Source organism: Mastomys coucha, unplaced genomic scaffold, assembly GCF_008632895.1.
Source record: "Mastomys coucha isolate ucsf_1 unplaced genomic scaffold, UCSF_Mcou_1 pScaffold21, whole genome shotgun sequence".
NCBI classification, from domain to species: Eukaryota; Metazoa; Chordata; class Mammalia; order Rodentia; family Muridae; genus Mastomys; species Mastomys coucha.
The window spans coordinates 13,607,353-13,629,793 of record NW_022196904.1 but is presented as its reverse complement, the minus strand read 5'-3'; the positions used below and the strand labels follow the sequence as shown (position 1 = coordinate 13,629,793).

The 22,441-nt window shown below is 50.7% G+C and overlaps 1 protein-coding gene across 1 annotated transcript; it reads left to right on the top strand.

Moving 5' to 3' along the window:
- The first annotated feature begins 1,208 nt into the window (after positions 1-1,208).
- On the top strand, positions 1,209-21,751 carry Ehd2 (EH domain containing 2). The gene is made up of 6 exons (XM_031385396.1): positions 1,209-1,317; positions 4,024-4,484; positions 4,914-5,011; positions 10,374-10,786; positions 15,856-16,020; positions 17,943-21,751. The coding sequence occupies exons 2-6, from the start codon at positions 4,081-4,083 to the stop codon at positions 18,492-18,494; spliced, it is 1,632 nt and encodes a 543-aa protein (XP_031241256.1). The 5' UTR covers positions 1,209-1,317; positions 4,024-4,080; the 3' UTR covers positions 18,495-21,751.
- Positions 21,752-22,441: the final 690 nt, after the last annotated feature.

The following is a 22,441-nucleotide window of genomic DNA, read 5'->3' as shown; positions in this document are numbered from 1 at the left end:
TGGGACTCTATTTTAGAAAGCCAAAATAAAGTAAGACATGTGTCATACTTAGGGTTTCTACTGCTATGAAGAGACAACTCTTATAAAGGAAAGCATTTAATTGGGGCTGACTGACAGTTTCAGAGGGCCAGCCCATTATCATCATAGCAGGAAGCATGGAGGTGTGTAGGCAGACATGATGCTACAGAGGTAAGTTCTACATCCAAATTGGCAGGCAGCAGGGAGAGAGAGAGAGACTGGGCCTGGCTTGATCATTTGACACTCCAATGTCCCCCCTGACACTCCCTGCACATTTCCTCCAAAAAGGCTATACCTACTCCAGCGAAACACACCTCCTAATAATACCAGTCCCTATGAGCCTATGGAGGCCATTTTTATTCAAACTATCACAACGTGTGATGTATCTATGAACTGATGCTAAGGGTACATGCCTGCACCACCATGCTGGGTATATTCTGTGCTGGGGATAGAACCCAGGCTTCATGTATCCTAGATGGGCACTCTACCAACTAAGCCACATCCCTAGCCCCATGGCCTTGAGGTTTTGTCCCCTTGTTTTTGGTGGTGGTGGGGGTGGTTGGTTGGTTGTTTTTATAGTAGTGACACAGCATCTCTACTACATAGCTTTGGCTGGTCTGGAATTTGCTATGAAGATCAGGTTGGCTTTAAACTCATAGAGATTCACCTGCCTCTGCCTCCCAAATGCTGGGATTAAAGGCTTGTACAATCACACTGGGCCCATGCACTTACATTTTAATAATTTACTTTTATTTATATGCATTGGTGTTTTGCCTTCTTTGCACATGTATGTGTGTGTGAAGGTGTCAGGTCTTGGAGTTACAGATAGTTGTGAGCTGCCATGTAGGTGCTGAGAACTGAATCCAAGTCCTCTGAAAGAGCATTCAGTATTCTTAAGCGCTGACCATCTAACTCTTCAGCCCCTGCGCTTAGATTTTTAAAATTACTGTTGTTACAGTTATATTTGAAACAGGTAGTCCAGGCTGGTTTCAAATTTGCATGCACCACTATGGTCAGATAAGTTATTGGTAGGCCTGCTGCAGCCTCTGTCAACTTATTTGCAAAGAGAGGGAGCCAAAAGCTGGAGGATGGGGCTCACATTGAACCAAGGATTGCACGCTCGAACCTGTGCGCGTCTTCACAATAACCGCCAGGGGGCGCGCGAGACTGGCTAAGGCTGGGACAGGGGGCTCGGGCCCGCCCTGCTCGCCGCTCCTCGCGCGCGCAGCCCCACCCGTCTCACTCAACAGCGGACAGGACAGGGCTCGGGCTGCTTGCTCTGCGCTCCCCAGATCCCTGGTGAGTGCTCCTCAAATCCCACCTCTCACCCTCGCTCCCCTCTCTTAACAGTCTGTGCCCTCTCTTTCCCAGTCGCTCCCAATTCCCACACTCTTCCTCCAGGAGTACCCCCACCCCTCCTCAAATCTCTGTGACTTCCCGCAACCTCCTCAGATCTCCCCAGCCTCTCTTTAGTACTCAGGTCTCTCGTAGCCTCCCTACCCCGCCCCCACTTCTCTGGTCCCTACCCAGCCTTCATCTTTGAAGACTCTCCTTGAAGTGGACTTCTACCCTCCACACCCATCTCTGTTCCCCTTGGTCCGTCTTGCCACTCTTCTCCTGCTTCTTGAAGTGACTCTTCAGCCACTCCTTTTTGAGATGTCCCTCAGCTGCCTCCCTGCCTGGGACACTTCCAGGGTTCCCTCTCTTCATCTATGTCACAGGTCCTTCCGTCTGTTCTCCCACCCTTTCTTTTCTCCAATCCATTTTCTTTCCACTCTTCCTTCTTCCTTTGAGTCACAGTGATTTTATATCTTAATTTGCAGGGTTTGGGGTTTTGTTTGTTTTGATGTTTAGATTGTCCCATCTTTGAGCCAGATATGGTGGCACACTCCTTGAATCCCAAGATGTAGGAAGCAGAGGAGAGGAGACCTCAGTCTAAGGCTAATCTGGGCTACATAGTTCCAGGCCAGCCAGAGTTACATAGTCAGAGTGTCCGGGAAGGGGGTGTTGGAGGTGGGGTCTGGTGGTGGTAGTGGAGAGTCGGCTGAGACTCAGCACTGGCTGCTCTTCCAGAGGTAGAGGTAAAGGATGACCTCGAACTTCTAATCTTGTGTCTACCTGCCTAGTGCTGAGCTTACAGATATGCACTCTGCCCTCCATGGTAGCTCACAACCACTGTTACTTCAGTCCAGGGGAATCCAAAACTCTTCTCTGGCCCCCAAGGGGCCATGAACATGGCCAGACATACATACCTAGAAAAGAGACATAAAATATTTTTAATGAAAGAACAAAAAGGAAAAATTGTCTCATCTTTGGCTAAGGAGAGTCATTTCAGACTGAGTGCTGGGTGGCCTTTGAGCTGACCCAGACTGGCTTGTTTTTTCCCAACCCCCAAGCCCCAGCCCCAGCCCCAGCCCCAGCCCCAGCCCCCGGACAGCTGTTCCTCTAGGGAGCCCTCCATTCTTTCTGTGAGGAATGACAGTTAGAGACTCTGATTTGACCAAAAGCTGACTCTTCAAAGTCATTAAAATAATCATCTGCCTATGGAGCGAGGGGAGAGACTATTACTATCAGCCAGGAGATGCATCAGCCTAGACTCCACAGGGTCATGAGGGTGTTGAGGGGCTACAGAGAGCACAGTCTGGCTTTGGGAGTACTCACTACTACAAGATTGCTGACAACTTTTTCCCTAACTAAGCTTTTGAGACCTAAGATGGGAGCCCAGCTGGAGTGTTTTCCAGCTTGGTGATCCTGTGCGAGCTACTGATGTCTTTCTGGGGCTCAGTTTCCTCCATAAAACAGTGTGGGTAAGGTTGAGGAAGTAGTTGGGTTTGTAGAGTGCTTGCCTAGCATGCTTGAAGCCTTAGGTTCTAGCCCCCAACTCCAGATAAGAGTAGGCATGCCAGTGCATATCTATAATCTCAGGTCTAGGGAGGTAGAGACAAGAAGATCAGTTCAGGATTATCTTCTGTTCAAGTGCATCGTGGGATACACAAGACATGGTATCAGAAAGAAAAGACTTAATATGGGGGTAATGATAGAGCCACCAGATGAAGTCATGAAAATTAAGGGAGCTAGCACAGGGCTGAGTATGGCTCAATGATAAGAGCCCCTGCCTAGAATCCCCCTACTGAGGGGCTCAACCATGGCTTAGCTCTACTGTGCTTGTCTAGTGTGCTCAAGATCCCGGGTTCTGTTCTAGCACCACACATGAGCTGGCACAGTGTCTGGCTTATAGTTTTCATGCTTCTTTCCAATGAAAGCATTCCTCCTGGCCTGGGTGCACCTAGCCTCTACAGCCTTGTTTCCCTCTCATCCCTCAGGCTCTGCATCCCCACCAGACAATTCTCATCTCTCAGCCCCCAAAAGCCTGTCCCACCCTTGGGCTTTTGTACATGCCATCCTCTGCATAAAACTTTGTCTTGCGTGAGCTTTCCCCAGAGCTTTGCTGACCCTGTGGTCAGTGTCCCATACACCCTCTGGATGCCTGGAATTCTGCAGGTATCACTAACAGTTGGGTGCCCAGGCCCTCAGTTGTGGGCTCTGGTTGGGAGGCAAACTGGACTTTATGGCTCTTGTCTTGGATGATAGCTCCTGCAGCGAGCGAGCCGTTTCAGTGAAGATTATGTTTAATGATGGGCATGTGATGTAATGATGCATGGATTTGGGGATGAGTTTCTTTGGATGTGGATCTTTTGAGATAGGGTCTTACATGTTGCCCAGTCCAGCTGTGAACTTCTGGTCTTCCTGCCTCAGCTTCCCAGGATTACAGATCTACTCACCCATATCCAGCTCAGGGATGCATTTCTTCCCCAGCATTTCCTTCCTTTGCTATAGTCTCCCTTTTAGTTTTCAAAGCACTTCCTCTTCTTGAACCCAGCCATGGTCAGCCTCATGCTAGCCCCTCCCCCTCCCTCTTCCTATCACTGGGTCGTCTGGCTCCTCCCTATATCCATAGCTCTGTTCTCTAGCAGTCTTCCGTTGTGTCCCCCCCTCTTCTGGCAGGTGAGCTCTCCACCCTTGTAGTCTCCTTGGGTGACCCAGTGGGCATCGGAAGTCACTATGTTCAGCTGGCTGAAGAAGGGCGGGGCTCGGGGCCAGCGACCTGAGGCCATCCGCACTGTGACCTCGTCCCTCAAGGAGCTGTATCGCACGAAGCTTCTCCCCCTGGAGGAACACTACCGTTTTGGGTCTTTTCATTCACCGGCCCTCGAAGATGCTGACTTTGATGGCAAACCCATGGTGCTGGTGGCCGGCCAGTATAGCACCGGCAAAACCAGCTTCATCCAGTACCTTCTAGAGCAGGAGGTCCCTGGCTCCCGCGTGGGTCCCGAGCCCACCACCGACTGCTTCGTGGCTGTCATGCACGGCGAGACAGAGGGCACCGTGCCTGGAAATGCTCTCGTTGTGGACCCAGAGAAGCCCTTCCGCAAACTCAACCCTTTTGGAAACACTTTCCTCAACAGGTGTGGAAACTGCCAGCCGGGAGGGGGGCGAGGGACATTAGTCTCAGAATACTTCTGTCCTTCTCAGCTCCGATTCTCTTCTTTCTGCCTACTTCTTTCCCTTCCTGCGTCTGCTCCCTCCCCTCTTGGGGCCTGGGTTCCAATTGTGCCTCTGCCGCTGAAAGCTGGGCAGCCTTGGTCAAGTGATTTAACTTCTCTGTGCCTCTTATGTTCATCTGGAAAATGAAGGTAACAACAGTGGTGACTTGGGATATCCCTAGACACAGATAGTTTTATATAGAACCCATGATGCCTCTGGACTTCCTTCTTTCCTGGACTTCTGTCCTCTGCACCTACCTTTCTTTATGATACCGTTTAGTGTCCTTTCTTCACATCTCCCTTTGCCCTCCTTTGTGTTGACCCCGGACCTTCTGTCTCCCCGCACCCCAGGTTTATGTGCGCCCAACTCCCCAACCAGGTCCTGGAGAGCATCAGCATCATCGACACGCCTGGCATCCTATCAGGTGCAAAACAGAGAGTGAGCCGGGGTGAGTGAGGAGGCAACCCAGACTGAGGGAGGAGGCTGCCCCCCCCCACCCTGTGTCTTGGGGAAGAGGCTGGTGTCTGTAGACACAGGTCTGAGGGAGGAGGCTGGGGCCTGGACTTCCTTGTGTATACGAGGTGGGTTGAACCTGCACCTTTAGATCTAGTAGAGGAGACTGGGATCTCCTTTGATTGTCCCTCTGCAGGCAACTGGAACTACAGAAGACAGGCATTCCTTCCGTGGGGCTGGTGGTGGGGAGGAGAGACTCGGGTGAACACATGTGAACAGGCTGCTGCCACATGTCTGGGCAGGCCAGGAGGATGGAAAGGGAAAGAAGAGGGACAGAAACTGAGGGTAGGGGGCAGGAGATACTCAGAGAGTCCAGGAAGAGACAGTGTCCGGCAGGGAGGCCCTGGGCCCCATGCTTGTCCCTCTGAGCTCTTGGCTCAGAGGTTGGGCCACAGATGAAGCTGAGAGGGAGAATCTGGGTGGGGGCCAAGACCTGGCCTGGAATTTATAAACAGCTGTGCAGGGGGAGCAGCGGGGAGTAAATTCCAGCAGAGCCTCCAGTGAGCATGTCCCCACCCACTCTGCCCACCCTCTTAGTCCCACTCCTATCCCAGTCTCTGTCCTCTCTCCCACACCTCCCCCATTCCAATATCTGGGTCCACAGCCCCTCCGTCCATTCCTGCCACCACCCTCATCTCTAGGTCTCTGCCAGGGAATTAGGGCAAAGGAGGCAACAGTGTGGGGCAGAGGGGACCCAAGGCCAGGCGGGAGGCAGGGCCGGGGCAGGGCTTTGGCTCCAAAAGTGCCAGTGACCCTGGCCACTATCCAACAGAGCAGCCCCGAGGGAGAAACACTGGAGGCAGCTGCAGAAACAGTCACAGTGCTCTGCCAGCTGGAGGTGGGGGGAGCATGGGGAGGAATTCCTGGTGTGCTTAGCCCTTGGGTTGGGCCTAAATGATGGAGGGAGCCCAAGGGCCCCCCCCCCTTCCGCAGGAGATGAAGAAGGGTGGGGATGGGGATCCCCTTCCTCTGGCCCTGGAGGCATAAGAGGTGGAGACTGTCTGTCCAGGGGGACTTGTGGGGGTGGTGAGAACGGGGGAAATCCTGGGGAAAGTAGTGTGTGATAGGTGTGGGTTGTCTCTGTGGTGTTGTGTGCTGACAGGCATGATATGGAAGCCATGACTCTGGAGTTGTGTGAATTGATGGAAGTGTGTGAGTTGCCAGCTACGTGTGCTTTGTACTTCTAATTGTGACTGGTGGTGATTTTATGTGATCTGCAGAGAAGGTGTAGGACAGGGGGACATAGAGGGATCCTGTGAAGCTGTTTTATTGCAGTGTTGGTGCCTTGAACACAGTAGACAAGCATGCCACGCCCCCAGCCCCTCACTGGGGGATTCTAGGCAGGGGCTCCAATCATTGAATTATATGACTATACACTTATGAAATGTGTGTGCACATGTGCATGCACGTGCATGTCTGAATCTGTATTTGTCTGTGTGGGTTAAACTGTGCCTCTTGAAAAGTATAAAATTGCCAGAGAGAACTCACTCATGTGGCAGTACACATTCTAGTGCTGGGGAAGTTGGAGACCAGCCTGGACATTATGGTAACAACTGCAACAGTGTGTGTTCAGACGGGCCTCTGTGCTGGAGAGCGCACTCATTTCTCTGTTTGTGATGGTATATAGGTTCCATATCTGTGCAGGTCCCAGACTCTGACAGCCTGGGTCTGGCTTCAGGAGGCTCTGATGTATCCAGCTGTTTGATGCTGGGTGTGCATTGGCAGAGGTGTGCCTGCCTGGGGCAGCTTGCCCTGGTGTGACTGTGGCCTGGGGCGTCTCGCTGGCACACTTCCAGTCTGGACTCTGATAATTTTTTTCATTTCCTTGCTTTTGACACAGACTCTTGTCCTGTAGTTCAGTCTGGTCTAGAACTCACAATGTGTTCCAGATTGGCCCCCAACTGGTGGCAATCCTCCTCCCTCGGCTGCTCTTGCACTGAGATGACAGGCATGCACCAGTACCCCAGGCTTTGTTCTTTGAAACTATAACTTATGCAAGCCACCTTGTGTTTCTGTGCCTCAGTTTCCTTCCTGAGAATGGGGAAAAAGGCTGTAGGGATTTCAGAGAAGGGTTAAATTAGCTGCATGAAGCAAATGGGTGCCTAGGTGATGGGCAAGGACTGTTTTTCTTGGGTGAACATCGCGCCTCTCTGCCACGTCTCCATTCCCATGCTGACTCAACCTCCCTGCCCCCCCTCTCCCCTCTCTTTCTCCATCCCTCCCTGTCTCTCTCTCAACCCCATGAGACACACTTTCCAAATCCAGGCCAGGGTGTATGTAGATGCTAGTGGGGGAGGAGAGGCCCAGCTGCTGCCCCTACAGTGACCTGGCCCTTCCTTCCCTAGAACACCAGTCCTTGCCCCTTCCCCTCCCACCAGCAAGGACCAGGCTGCTCCCCCCCGCCCCCCCCCACGCCCCGAGCCTTTTGCGGGACGGGACGGGCTGTGGATTAGCAGCTACAGCTACTGAAGGGACTCCTACTCTGTTGCCCCTTGTGTTCATGGCTTCTGTGTCTGTTTCCTCAGCTGGAGAATGGAGTCATAAATTGCCTGCCTATAATTGTGTTTGTGGGATGAGTGAGTCTGTTCTACCTCTGAGCTCAAGTCAGGACATCAGTGATGGTCCCTTATCCTGTCATTTGCTGGCTCTATAATCTCTCCTCCAGGAAGTCCTTTTAGGTCCACACTTAGGCCAGATTGTGGGACTCTAGGGAACTCTCCACAGCTTCCAGGAGCCTCTCATCCTCTGAAGATGAATTTGTCCCCAGACTCTAAGGACAGAGTTGCCATCACCTCACCTCCCCTTCTGCTGGCACGATGGCACACACCATCTTCAGTTTTTCCTAGAGATAAGCCCTGTTTTTATGTATGGTTATTATTATTTTTTTTTTTGAGGTTTCTCTGTGTAGTCATAGATGTCTTAGAACTCTGGCCTTGAACTCGCCAAGATCTGCCTGCCTCTATCTAAGTACTGGTGTGTTCAACCATGCCCTGGCCTGGCTTTTTTTTTTTTTTTTTTTTTTTTTTTTTTTTTTTTTTTTTTTTTTTTAATTTTAGGGAATATGCATGTTCAGAAAGGTTAAGCTGTTTGCCTAATATCACACAGTAAATGGGGGGCAGGGCAGTGATTCTTGATTGGCAGGTCAGGAGTAGGTCTTACACTCTCAGCTCTCTTTGCTTATCAGTGAACGCATAAGTGAATGAGTAAAGGTGAGAAGTACTGAAGGGCATGAATTAGAGAATGAATGAATGAGAGACTGGATGCACACAAATCATCGAATGTATATGCTGCTCTTGTAGAGGAACTAAGCTCAGTTCCTAGCACCCACACTGGGCTGCTCACAACCACTTGTAACTTTACCTCCAAGAGATCTGACATCTGTGTCTTCCATGGGTACCTGCACTCATGTGTGCAACATCCCCTCACACACAGAGACAGACACACAGAGATACACACAGATACAAAGACACACACAGGTTCATAAGCATACATACAGACATAGACACACACAGACACACATAGACATACACAGACACGCACAGATACAAAGACACACACAGGTCCATATGCATACATACAGACACAGACATACACAGACACATATACACACAGATACAAAGACACACACAGGTCCATATGCATACATACAGACACAGACATGCTCACAGACATATACACAAACACACAGAGGCATACACAGATGCCTAGACACACACACAAGAAAATTGTCCTAGCATCTTGACCTCTTGCCACTCAGTTGCTGGCACATCCACCAAGTCCCAGGAAGGGCCCTTGTCAGGGGTGTGGCAAGTGCTGGGAGGAGACTCATAAGTACTGGGAGTGTCTTTGAGATCATTTTAGGATTTTTCTTTGAGACAAGGTCTAATATATAGCTCTGGGTGTTCAGGAACTCACTCTATAGACCAGGCTGGCCTCAAATTCAAAAGAGCTCCACCTGACTCTGCCTCCTGTGTGCTGGAATTAAAGGCACGCACCGCCATCTCTAGCCACTTGAGGAATCTTGAAAAGTATGTGTGTGTTGGAGGGCTGGCTCTGTGTTTAGGAGCACTTGCTGCTCTTGCAGAAGACCCAAATTCATTTCCCAGACACCCATGTCAGGTAACACAGCCACCCAAAATTCTTGCTGCAGGCAGTCTGTATGACGCACTCTGGCCTCTGGAGGCACCTGTACACACAAACCCACACACAGACATTCACACACATACACACACAAGTGACAAAAATTTAAAATGTATATAAAATCAGTACGCATATATGTACTAGTGTAAATGTACACATGAATGGAGGTGTCTAAGAGGCCAGAAGAGAACGCTGGATCCCCTGGCACTGCAGTTACAGGAGGTGGTAAGCTACCTGCTATGGGTGCTGGGCACCAACTAAACTGGGGACTTCTGAGGTTGCAGTGTGTTCTCCGAACTGCTGAGCCCCCAACTTTAGCATCAAAAAGTATTTTTTTACTACATTTTCTTTCTTGTGTGGCTATAGGTAGGTACATGCCACAGCATATGAGAGGAGGTCAGAGGACAACTGCACGTCGTCCGCTCTGAACCACCTCACAGGCCCCATGCTTCAGGATTTTAACTGCCCATAAATACATCCGTGTTAAAACAGATCCCTAACATCTGCCTAGGGAATGAATGAAAAAGCCAACGATGTAGGAACCAGGAGGGTAGAGGGGTAGAGGGTGAGGCAGTGAAAAGGGGTGAGGACTTGGTTGCCTCATCCCAGGAAGCCAGAAGGCTTGAGGGTCTGGTCAAAAGCTGGGTGCTGAGAAGTGGCAGTTATTCGACACTCGTGGAGGCTCCGGACTATTTGGCATGCACAGGAATTACATCGTTAACAATGTGAGCAGCTGGGCACTGGTGGTGCGTGCCTTTAATCCCAGCACTTGGGAAGCAGATGCCTCTGCTTCAGGTAGATCTCTGAATTTGAGGCCAGCCTGGTTTACAGAGTGAGTTCCGGGACAGCCAGGGCCACACAGAGAAGCCCTGTCTTGAAACAAAACAAAACAGCTGGGCAGTGGTGGCGCACGCCTTTAATCCCAGCACTTGGGAGGCAGAGGCAGGTGGGTTTCTGAATTCGAGGCCAGCCTGGTCTACAGAGTGAGTTCCAGGACAGCTACACAGAAAAACCCTCTCTTGAAAAATCAAAAAAAAAAAAAAAAAAAAAAAAAAAAAAAAGAAACAAAACAAAACAAAAAACATTCTAAGCATCTGTACCATCCAGTATCAGCTCAAAAGAACTGTTCCTTGTGTCCCTGTCTCTGCTTGCTCCAGGCTACGACTTCCCAGCTGTCCTGCGCTGGTTTGCTGAGCGCGTGGACCTCATCATTTTGCTCTTTGATGCCCACAAGCTGGAGATTTCCGATGAATTCTCAGAGGCCATTGGTGCCTTGCGTGGCCACGAGGACAAGATCCGCGTGGTACTCAACAAGGCAGACATGGTGGAGACACAGCAGCTGATGCGTGTCTACGGAGCGCTCATGTGGGCGCTGGGCAAGGTGGTGGGCACACCTGAGGTCCTTCGCGTCTACATTGGTTCCTTCTGGTCCCAGCCGCTCCTTGTGCCGGACAACCGGCGTCTCTTCGAGCTGGAGGAACAGGACCTCTTCCGGGACATCCAAGGCCTACCGCGCCACGCTGCACTGCGCAAGCTCAACGACCTAGTGAAGCGGGCACGGCTGGTGCGGGTGAGCATATCGGGTCCACGGGAGGACCCGGGGATATTGAGGGAGGATTGAAAGGGAGATCAGGAGATGAGGGAGGAAGTCGGGAGGCTGTATGAGCACTGAAGGAAACCGAGGAGGACTTGGGGGAGGAATTGGGGAGGACTTTGCGAGTCTTTGGAGGATTGATGATAGTAGCCAGCCTTAAGTTGGAAGGCTTGAAGAGGTTGGATAGATTTATCTTTTCTCTTTCTATTCTGCTTGTGCAGTTAGGTAGGCATCGCCTAGGTCCCAGATCAGTTAATTCTCCTGCTTGGATTGGACTGAGGGAGGGAGTCCTATGCAGAGGGTCCGTCTTCCACCATTGCTCTGAATTTGCATGTTTTCTTTGTCTCCATTGTAGCATTGGCCTCCCCACTCACCTATCCCACTGAACAAAAGCTGAGTCCCCTTGGTGGCTGTCTTATTTTTCTATAGCTGTGGAGACACACCATGACCATGACAACTTATAAAAGAAAGCATTACTGGTGCTCGTGGTTCCAGAGCATTAGAGTCCGTGACCGTTGGGATGGGGAGCCCTGCAGCAGGCATGCATGCATGGTGCAGGGGCAACAGCTGGACGCTTAAGACAACACAAGCAAGATAGAGCAGGAGAGTGTTAACTGGGAATGGTGTGGTCTTTTTAAACCTCAAAGCCTATCCCCAATGACATACCTACTCCAACAAGGCTGTGCCTCTAAATCCTTCCCAAATAGTTCCATAAACTGGGGACCAAGTATTCAAATACATGAATCTAGGAGAGTCAGTTCTGATTCAAATCAACACAGCAGCTCACTCCATTCCCTACCTCCTCTCCTCTCACTCCCTTCCCATCAGCCACTGCATTTCACGCTGGCCTCAGTCCTACCTCAGGGCCTTTACAGTCAATGGCTTGCTCTTCTGGGTAGTCTCTTCCCCTTGACTTTGCACACGGCTCGTTCAAATGTCACCTTCTCAGGAAGGCGCCACTCCTTTAATGAGCGTATCTGGTCCAGATTTACCCCTAACCCTATTGTGACCTCCCCCCCGCCCCTGCCCCCATGTTGTCATCTCATGTGAGCCTGTCAGGGGGGCCCCTGTTTTCTGCCTCTTCAACTCCATACTCAAGTACTCAGATACCTGGCATGTTAGAATTCCTTCAGTGAGTGTCTCCAGCGCCTGGGGCTGAATTGCTCTGTAAATATTTATGGAATGAATGACACTCTGGGGAGCTTCAGCTTGAACAAAGCCACTTCTGTGCCTAGCCCTCTGCTGGGATGCAGCAATGGCCGAGGCTGTTCTTGCCCTGCCCAATGGGGCAACGCGTCTGAATGCCCCAGGGCAGTTTCAGGACTCAGTCTTTGCTGGAGAAGACAGACAGATCTATCCCGTAGCTGTGATAGCCAAGAAAGGTCCAGTCTCGGGGCCGGGTGGAATCAGAAAGGCTTCGTAGAGGAGAGGGTGTCTGAGGGGATACGCAGTGAGACTGAGGAGGTGGTGGGAGTCAGAACACTGCCGATCCTATGGACTACATCAAGGATCTTAAGCTTTGTTTTCAGGGTACCAGGGAGACACAGGAAGTTTCAGAGCAGGATGACAGGATTGCACTCAAGCTTCCTTCTGGAGAGAGGGTTCATGTCTAGGAAGAGTCTGTGGGGATGGAGGACATAGTCTGCCTCGGGCTGGGCCCCAGAGAGGAAGAGGGGGGCAAGGGCTTTGCTTTCAGAGCAGAAATGAACATTCACAAGGGACGCTGCCAAGGAGGTGGAGCAGGAAGCTGGGCAGGAGAAGAGGCCAAGAAGTTCTAGGTGGTAGAAGCGTCCGAGGTGTGGCTTAAGGAGCTGGAGAGGAGTGACTCACCACCTCTAACCCCACCGCAGGAATCCTCTAAGGGAGCACCAGGTGCCCAAGGCGACTGCCCCAGGCGGCCAGAGCCACCCTTCAGTCACGGAGTCCCCATCGACATCTCCCTTTCCCAATTCCTTCCTCCTGCTCATGCGCTTTTCCTAGTCTTCTCTCTTCCCACCTCTCCCTCTCTCTTTCTCAGTACCCCCTGGCCCACCCTCACTCTCTGCTGCAGGACACTCTTGTGAAGCAGAGGCCAAAGCTGGGGCCCGTGGCACCAGGACCAAGGGAGCGGGGCCGGACACCTGGCGCCCCAGCCAGCAGGGAGGTGGCTCCGGAAACTCAGGACAAACCCCGGTGTCCGACCCGCGCCCCGGCCCTGCCCACGCCACCCCCTTATCTCTTCCTGCCACCTTCCCATGCTTCCTCTCTGGAAAAGCCATCAGCGCTCCTGCCTGCCTCTTTCTGCTATGGGAGCCACAGCAGGACCGCCCCAACCGCGGTCCTGGCCGACTCTGTCCTCCCATTTGGGCTACCGTGGAAGGCCACGCCCCTTGAATAACAAGCCACGCCTCTCCCATTGCGGGTCCTTGGCCATCCTCAGGCCGAGGTCCTCGTTAGCCCATTCTCTCAGTCTGAAGCTTCCCCGTTAACTCACTCTAGCAGGCCACACCTCCTCCCCTAATGGCGCGTTCTCACTGGCCACATCCCCACACAACCTTCCTCCTTAGCCTGCTCTGGCAGGTCCTGTCCTTCCCAAGTGGCCCACGATCTCAAACCCTAACCCTCCCCGTTGGCCAGCCATTTTCTGACCCTCTCCTCATTGCTTTCCCGGCAAACTCTGCTCTTCCTTACTGACTTTCTCCAAGGACTCCGGGTAGCCAGCTGTGACTTTCATCCTGGCCACACCCCTACCCTGATTGGCCTCTCTGACTTGTAGGGCCATGCTTTCCTCTAGTCCTGCAAACTCATCCCAGTGCCTCTGTGCCTCAGTCTTCAGGGTTGGCCCGGACCAAATTTCATGTTGCCATCCCACTTCGTGGGCACACCCTCCCACACAAATGACCCAGACACACTTGGTCCGGTCACCAATAGCAGCGCACATGGCTTTAACTTCCCGTCAAAATGCTCTCCTTTGGTGGCTCAAGGCCATTAAGGCCAAAAAGCTGCTTGTTAAGGGTCCTCTGTAACCCACTTCAGGGCTTCAGTTTCATGTCTGCACAAGCCAAGGCATGGATGATTGTTCTGGCTCTGCCCGTTGGTGGAAGTATAAACCACCAGAAGGGGTGATTTCAGAATACTGTATGCTTGTAGACAAGATCTGGGAAGAATTTAATTTTTTAAAATCACTGTTGGATGTTTTTGATTGGTTTATTTTATTTTGTGTGAGCATGACATATGTGCTGTGCATGCATTCACATGCCACATTCTATCTATTAAGGCCAGAGGACAACTTGTGTGAGTTCCCTCCTTCCACATGTGGGTCCCAGTGACCCAACTCAGGATTGGGGACGAGTGTCCTCACCCCTGCCCATCCATACCCACGGCCTTATTTTTTCTCCATCTGAACATGCATTTTCAATGGTGGAGCTGGCTGTAAACAGCAGACATGCCTGCGGTTCATTATTCTGCCACCCTCGATTATTTTTGAATAACTTATGAGAATGTGGTTCAAAGGTTCTCAAGTTCAGTGGTTTATCCCACAATGATTTCCTGAGTGACACTGTGCATATTGTCCCAGGACTGGAGACAGAGGAAACAGACAAGGCCAGGCCTGGCAGAGCTTGTAGTTTGATGGAGGGAAATGGAGTGGTTAGATAAAATAATGATGACTCCAGCCCAACTGTGAAGACAGGCCAGAGATGATCAGACAGCAATGACACCGGCACTTGGTTTTCATGGACAAACTCAGTAGGAAGACTGGGATAGAGCTCCAGGCAGAGAGCGTGGTCATAGGCAAAAGCCCTGGGGGAGGGGAAAACGTTGGTGTACCGGTGGTTGAGAAATGCTGGTGAGCAGTGTATGAAGAAGAAAGACAAGGGAGAGGCTGTGGGTGCAACTGTGGGAGCCAGTCAGGGAGGGGAGTGGGGCTCTTAAGAATCATTGACGGGGTAGCTGGAGAGATGTTCAACAGTTTAGAGCACTGGCTGCTTTTCTAGAGGATCCAGCTTTGGTTCCCAGCACCCACATGACTGCTTACAATCAGCTCTAACTCTAGTCCCAGAGGATCTGATAGCCTCTTCTGGCAACTGTGGACACTGCACACACATGGTGCTCAGACCTGAAGACAAAACACCCATACACATGTAAAAGTTTTTAAAGGCAAACAACAAACTGAAGTCTTTCTAACCTCAGCATTCAGGAGGTTGAGGCAGGAGGATTGCTAGTTTAAGTCCAACTGAACTACTTAAGGATTCTTTTTTTTTTTTTTTAAGATTTATTTATTTATTATATGTAAGTAAACTGTAGCTGTCTTCAGACACCCTAGAAGAGGGCATCGGATCTCATTATGGATGGTTGTGAGCCACCATGTGGTTGCTGGGAATTGAACTCAAGACCTTCGGCAGAGCAATCAGTGCTCTTAGCCACCGAGCCCATCTCTCCGGCCCATACTTAAGGATTCTTAAGAAACTAAAGTGTCCAGTCTCTTCCATGGGATGGGTGGAGTTTGGACATCGTTTTCCAGAGCTAGGCACAGCTAAGGGCAACTTGCTCTGGGCTGAGCCCAAGAACCTTGGAGAGAGCATCAGGCCTTGGAGCTGGGTAGGAATGTGAACAGGAGATAGGCAAGTCCCAGCTCTGGGCTGGTATGTGGGTGTGGCCAGCTTGCAGGAGCTTAAGGCTGGGAGGAGCTGAGATGGCTCAGCAGAGTGGGGAGCTTAGGTTGAATTCCACTAGATGAGACAGTGGAATTTACCTGCGTGTAACAGAAAGAGAGGTTCCAGTCAGACATGGCGGCTTAAAGCTACAATCTCAGCACTGAAGAGGCTGAGGTAGAAGGATGGTTGCAAGTTTGAATCCAGCTTGGCGTACGTAGTGTGTCCTTCTCTGACAATCCCAGGAGGAAAGGTGTGCACAGGGGTGCACGCTTGTCATCCCGGAACTCAGGAGGTGGAGGAAGGAGGACCAGGTGTTCAGGGCCAGGCTGGGTTAGAGAGAGCGGAATGCAGATCCCCAGGCCCTGCCCACTCCCAGCCTCCTCCTGGTGACTTTACTACGCCCTTCCACAGGTACACGCTTACATCATCAGCTACCTGAAGAAAGAGATGCCCTCGGTGTTTGGAAAGGAAAACAAAAAGAAGCAGCTGATCCTCAAGCTGCCTGTCATTTTTGCAAAGATCCAGCTAGAGCACCACATCTCCCCTGGAGACTTTCCTGACTGTCAGAAGATGCAGGTGCGGGCCCCTCCAGACGGGAGGCAGGGCGTTGAGGAGAGAGTTTCCTGGGGGGTTCTGAAAATGGAGCCTGGAAGGCTGCAGGGCTGGGTGGCATTTTCATCCAAGGGAACCTGGCTTTATGAGTTAGGGTCACAGACTGCAGAGAAAACCTATAATAGTAGTTAACATGGAAGTTACTTTCCCCCCTTATTAAGTCCCTAGAATATACTTACTATTCTTCATAGTAGGCAAGCCCACTATGGAGCCTACTGTCTTTCTCTTTTCCACGCTTGCCGATAACCATGGTATTAATGGCTACAGGAAGTCTAGTCATCATGCTTGCATTCTAGACAGCAAGAAGAGAGAGAGGGGCTGGGCAATGTCTTAGAGCTTAAGAGCTCTTACTACCCTTGTAAGGGTCCTAGGTTTCTAGCCTTACACCCACACTGAAGTTCACAACCATCTATAACTCCAGTTCCAGGGGATCCAATGCCCTTTTCTGACCTCCATAGGAACCAGATACATATGTGGTGCATAGGCATAGACACAGGCAAGGCACTCACACTCATACAATAAAAATAAATATTTTAATATAAGAAGAGAGAGGAACTAGGCAAGGTCCTTTATGCCTGTAATTTAAGCAATTAGAGGGTAGAGACAGGAAGATCAAGACCTCAAGGAAGTATTATCTACAGAAGGAGTTCAAGGATAGCCCGGGCTACATAGGACCCTATCTTTGAAAGGAGAAAGTGTCTTTCTTTAAGAACATTACATTTTACTTTAACGGAAATGTTCCAAGTTGTAATGCCCAATATGGTAGCCACTGACCATACTAAAGCTGAGTTACACTCAGCTATGTTGACCTTTGCCTATTAATCCCAGTGCTGGGGAGGTGTGCAAAGGCAAGATGATCACAAGTTCAAGGCTAGTCTAGGCTACACAGAGAGTTCTAGGCCAGCCTGAGATGAGCTGCATAGTCAGGCCCTGTCAATAGCTAGCAAACACAAAAGAGACAGGAAAGTTGGCTCAATGGTTAAGAACATGCATGCTCTTTCAGAGGATTTGGACTCAGTTTCCAGAATGAATGGTTCATATGGTGGCTCACAACTATCTGTAACTCGAGTTTCAGGGGATGTGATACCTTCTTCAGGCCTCTGTGGGTTCCTACATATATGCAGTACCCATGAACTAGTGCAAGTACATACACAAACATAAAAATATAATAAATTAAAAAACAAAATGGAATTATAGATTAAGCTGCTTTACATAAGCACATGCAGCTTGTGGGTACCATATTAAACTGGGTAATGCAACTTGTGCTTAAAGACAATTGGCTGGAACTTATTATATGGCCAGCTGGCTGTCCTGCAAGCTAAGAAGTGTAGCCTTTCCTGTCGGCAGGTAGGCTCTCCGGTGATTTAGCACACCCAGCTACTCGGAAAGCTGAGGCCAGTATTCACGCCTTATAAAGACCGTGTCTCAAAGAGTTTAAAATAAGCAAAAGAGAACTGGTGGTACATACATGCTTGTGATGACATCGGTAAATTGAAGGCAAAAAATCTGAAGTTTGAGAACTTTTTTTTTTTTTTTTTTTTTTGGTTTTTTGAGACAGGGTTTCTTTGTGTAACCGTGGCTGTCCTGGAACTCACTCTGTAGACCAGGCTGGCCTCGAACTCAGAAATCTGCCTGCCTCTGCCTCCCAAGTGCTGGGATTAAAGGCGTGCACCACCACCGCCCGGCCGAGAACATCTCTTAACACAGTGATTTGAGGGTAGCTTGGATTAGACGAGACTCTTGGCTCAAAGGGCAAAAAAACGTAAAACAAGACTGGGTTCATTAGGGATAGAGTATCTGCCTAGAATCCCCCCAGTGAGGAGCTGAAGGGCGTGGCCTTGTGAACGAGCCCCCGACCCTGTGAACTTTTCCATTCCTCCCACCAGGAGCTGCTGATGGCACATGACTTCACCAAGTTCCACTCGTTAAAGCCGAAGTTGCTGGAGGCGCTGGATGACATGCTGACCCATGACATTGCCAAGCTTATGCCGCTGCTTCGGCAGGAGGAGCTGGAGAGTGTAGAGGCTGGAGTGCAGGGCGGTGCGTTTGAGGGCACCCGCATGGGCCCCTTTGTGGAGCGGGGCCCTGATGAAGCAATGGAGGATGGAGAGGAGGGCTCAGAAGATGATGCTGAATGGGTGGTGACCAAGGACAAGTCCAAATACGATGAAATCTTCTACAACTTAGCGCCTGCTGATGGCAAGCTGAGTGGCTCTAAGGCCAAAACCTGGATGGTGGGCACAAAGCTACCCAACTCTGTGCTGGGGCGAATCTGGAAGCTGAGCGATGTTGACCGAGATGGCATGCTGGATGATGAAGAGTTTGCCCTGGCCAGCCACCTCATTGAGGCTAAGCTCGAAGGCCATGGGCTACCCACCAACCTACCCCGCCGCCTGGTGCCGCCTTCTAAGCGGCGACAGAAGGGCTCTGCTGAGTGAGAAGGCAGCAACTGCTGGCTCACCCTGCCACTTTGCCCTGCTGTAGCGCCCCAGCTCCAGTTGGCTACACGCAGACCCCTGCTCTGGCCCACTCACCCTGCCTGCCCACCCTGCCTGGCTATAAGGACTTGAGGGGGGAGCTTCTCTCCCATACCAGACATTCAGTGAAAGCACTTATAGAGGACGGGCGGGGGGGGGGCGGGTGACAAACCTTCTCTGTCCGTCCTTCACACCTACACCTTCACATACACAGGGGCTTATCACAGAAACATACACAGACATCCATCCATCATTCATATAAAGGCCTATTTTTTTCTTTTCTTTTTTGAAAGCGTCTCGTCTCACATAACCTAGGCTACCCTTGAACTTCTTATGTAGCTGAGGATGACCTTGAATTCTTCATCTTCCTGGCTCCACTTCCTGAGGGCTGGAGTTTCAGGCATGAATTACCATGCCTGGTTTATGCAGTCCTGGGGTATGAACCCAGGGCCTCCTGCATGCTAGGCAAGCACTCTGTCAACTGAGCTATATACATCCACAGCCCCATCCAGATTATTTATTGAGCACTTACTGTATGCTGGGCCCCGGTGGAACCGACTCTCAGGAGTGTGACATCTACATAGTCACACAAACACTGACACCAGCAAGACCCCTTTTTAATATAGGCAAGCAGCTACTGTTACTCAGCCATGCTTAGACTCCCTTCTCCATTTTGTCTTCAGGTGTCAGGTTCATTGGGGGTTCAGAGCAGACACCTGGCTTCCTTGTTCCTCTCATGGGCCTCTCTTTCACTTTCCTACCCACAAATCCTAAATTCTGACCACATCCACTTCACAAAGATTATGCAGCAGATAGAAAAACCGCAACTTCCTGGCTCCTTCGAGGACGGCTTCTATCCTCCGGAGCCAGGGTGAGGGATTGGGAACCAAAGTATCTGGCCCTTCTGCCCACCTTCAGGTCATATTTAAGCAGAGTCCCTATCAAAGACAGACCATGGGGTGGGAATAGGGGATGCTTTACCAAAGCTAGGTTTTCATGGGTATCCTGGGGGATTGGGAATTCTCAGTGCTATAGCCGCTCCTCCTCTCACACACTTTATGTCTTCACTACCTTAGTACATGACCCTGGTGGGAGACAAAAAAGATGGGGGGGGGGCGGTGAGGACAGCTAGAAGGGGCTGAAAACCCAAGAGTGTCCCCTACAGGGCCAATAAAGCCAAAGCTGCTGCTTGTGCCGCTGTTAGGCTATCTTGGGGCGGGGAACCCTAAGGAAGAGGTGCCTGGGGGGCCATTCTGGCTCACAGGGGCGGTGCAGCTTGTGACTCAACTCTGCGCTGACTCAGTCTCGGGCTGGGGGCCAGTCCTGCATATTTTCCGAAGAAACGTTACTTAGGGCCCTCCCCACCCTTGGGACACCCCTCCCTCCCGCCTTCCGCCATGGGGCCTGGGAACCCAGTTCTGGGCGTGGATGAGGGCCAGTGCCAGTGCCAGTTTGTGTACAGTTTGCCCTTAGTCTCCAAAGCACCTTCCAGAGGGCACTGACACGAATCCGAATGCACCAGAGCAGAGCCTGTAGCCCAAGACCACTGGGTCCTGGAGGAAGAGAGATTAGTGTGGGAGTGCACAGGGCCCCCACACCCCGGTGCGTTGGCCTGGAGAGCCTCCCGCCCACGCATGCCTTGCCTGCAAGCCCTGGGCGCCCTCTGGTGGGAAGGCAGTCGGTGACTCAGGCCAGACCATTACCTTAATACCCTGCCCAAGGATGAGCTGAGTTCTGCTGTGTGACCCTGGGGTGATGCGTTCCTTCCCTGATGCGTTCCTTTTATTTTTTTTTCCTTTAGGAGTCCAGAACAGAGGTTCATTTTAATTCCAGCATGGCGCAGCAGGCCAGTCTGAGCCTGGGGTGGGGGTGGGGGTGGGGTCGCAGTATTGGCTCAGGTCTTTAATCCCAGGCAGAGGCGGGTGGTGGATCTGTGAATTGGAGGACAGCCTGGTCTACAGAGTGAGTTCCTGGACAGCCAGTGTTCCACAGAGAAACCCTCTCTTGAAAGATAAACTAAATGTGTGGTGTGGCTAGTTCTGTAGGTTAGTGTTAACAGTCCTTGCCCTGCTTACACAGAGCTGTTTTCCACTCTTAGCATGACCAGAAAACAAAAAAACAAAACCCTTTGTAGATCTTTTTGGATGACCGCCACTTTCCAGGGGCCTGGGGAACAGTAAGGAGGCAGTGGTAGTTGGCTGGCACTCAAATGCTAGAAACTAATATAATAGGTTTGGAACTTTAAAAAAAAGTTTACTCTTTATTTTCATTTATATGTGTGTTTGAGTGCATGCATGCACAGGTCTGTGGATTCCAAGGAGCTGAAGTTACAGTTGTGAGCCACTCTGTGGTCCTGGAAGAGCTGCTAGTGCTTTTAACAGCTGAATCGTCTCTTCGGCCAAGTACTCAAGCCTTTTTTGTTAAGTTTTGGGAACTCAAATTCAGGTCCTTACTGTTTTGCCCAGAAAGCTCTCTTACCACCCACTGAGCCATTCCCCAACCCTTGTTTTTCATTTTGAGACAGTCTCTCTACCCTGAACTCATTCTGCTGTCCAGGGTGGCCCATGAACTTGCCATCCTCCTGCCTCAGTGCGTCTTGAATAGGTAGGTGGGTAGGGTTAAATGAACAGTACTACCCAGCTACTTTTTTTTTTCCTTTTAGTATGTGTGTGGTATACAGGCAACTCCACTGGCCTGCTCTCAGGGACCCAGCAGGTGCTTACATCATGACCTTCGGCAGCCAGATGTGCCAGGTGTTTGCAGTAGATAGAAGAACCCACCTGTCACCCCAGCTCTCTCTGTTCTCCACCGCCAACATTCCCCCTCCTCTGCCCTCATGGCTCTGCTCACCATCTGTCTGCCTGTCTTCATGTCCACTTGTCTGCCTCTGTCCCTTCACCAAGTCCACAGTATCCTTGCTTTCCCCAATAAACTTTTATGCTAGATCTGTTTTATGGTGTAACTTCTCAGGGGTACACCTTGGCTGGGCCCTCCAAAAATACTCCCTTGCCACATATTTCATAACGGTGTGGAAGCATATATGCCACAGCATACCCTGTGAAGGTTGAGAACAAACTGGTTGCAGATGTTGGCTCTTTCTTTCCATCATTTGGGTTTGGGGGATTAATCTGAGGCTTGGCAGCAACAACCTTTACCTATTGAGGTATCTTGGCAGCCCATGCCCAACAACTTCTTTAATAAAAAAAGAGTTAAAGTGACTGGACTCCACCCCATGGCAGTTACTCCTTGGAAGGAAGGGTGTCCTTCAATCGCATAGGCACTGGTCTAGTACCTAACTCTTCACTCATTGCTGGCACAATCGTAATAAATCCAGTGCGTCACAAAAGTACAAAGACACAAAGGAGGAGGGCGTTTTGGGGGAAGAGGGTAGTTCAGCAGGAGTAAGAAGGCAATGAGAATCGAAAATGGCAAGGCACAGCCGAGCGGTGGTGGTGGCGGCGTACGCCTTTAATCCCAGCACTCAGGAGGCAGAGGCAGGCGGATTTCTGAGTTTGAGGCCAGCCTGGTCTACAAAGTGAATTCCAGGACAGCCAGCGCTATACAGAGAAACCCTGTCTCGAAAAACCAAAAAAAAAAAGAAAAAAAGAAAAAAAAAAGAAAAAAAAGAAAAGAAAATGGCAAGGCACGTATGAAACTGTTGTGTAATTAAAAAAAATGGTTTGAGTAAAATTTCATAACAGCATGTAATTACTCAGAGTAAGAACCAAGAATCCACATAGCCTACTCCCTACCAACCCGAAATTGCAGGTCCCAGTTGCAAACATAATAGTACTCCGGAAGCAGAGGCAAGCAGGTCTCTGAGTTTGAGGTTAGCCTGATCTATAGCAGAGTGAGTGAACGGACGGCCAGGGCTACACAGAGAAACCCCCGTCTCAAAAATAAAAAAA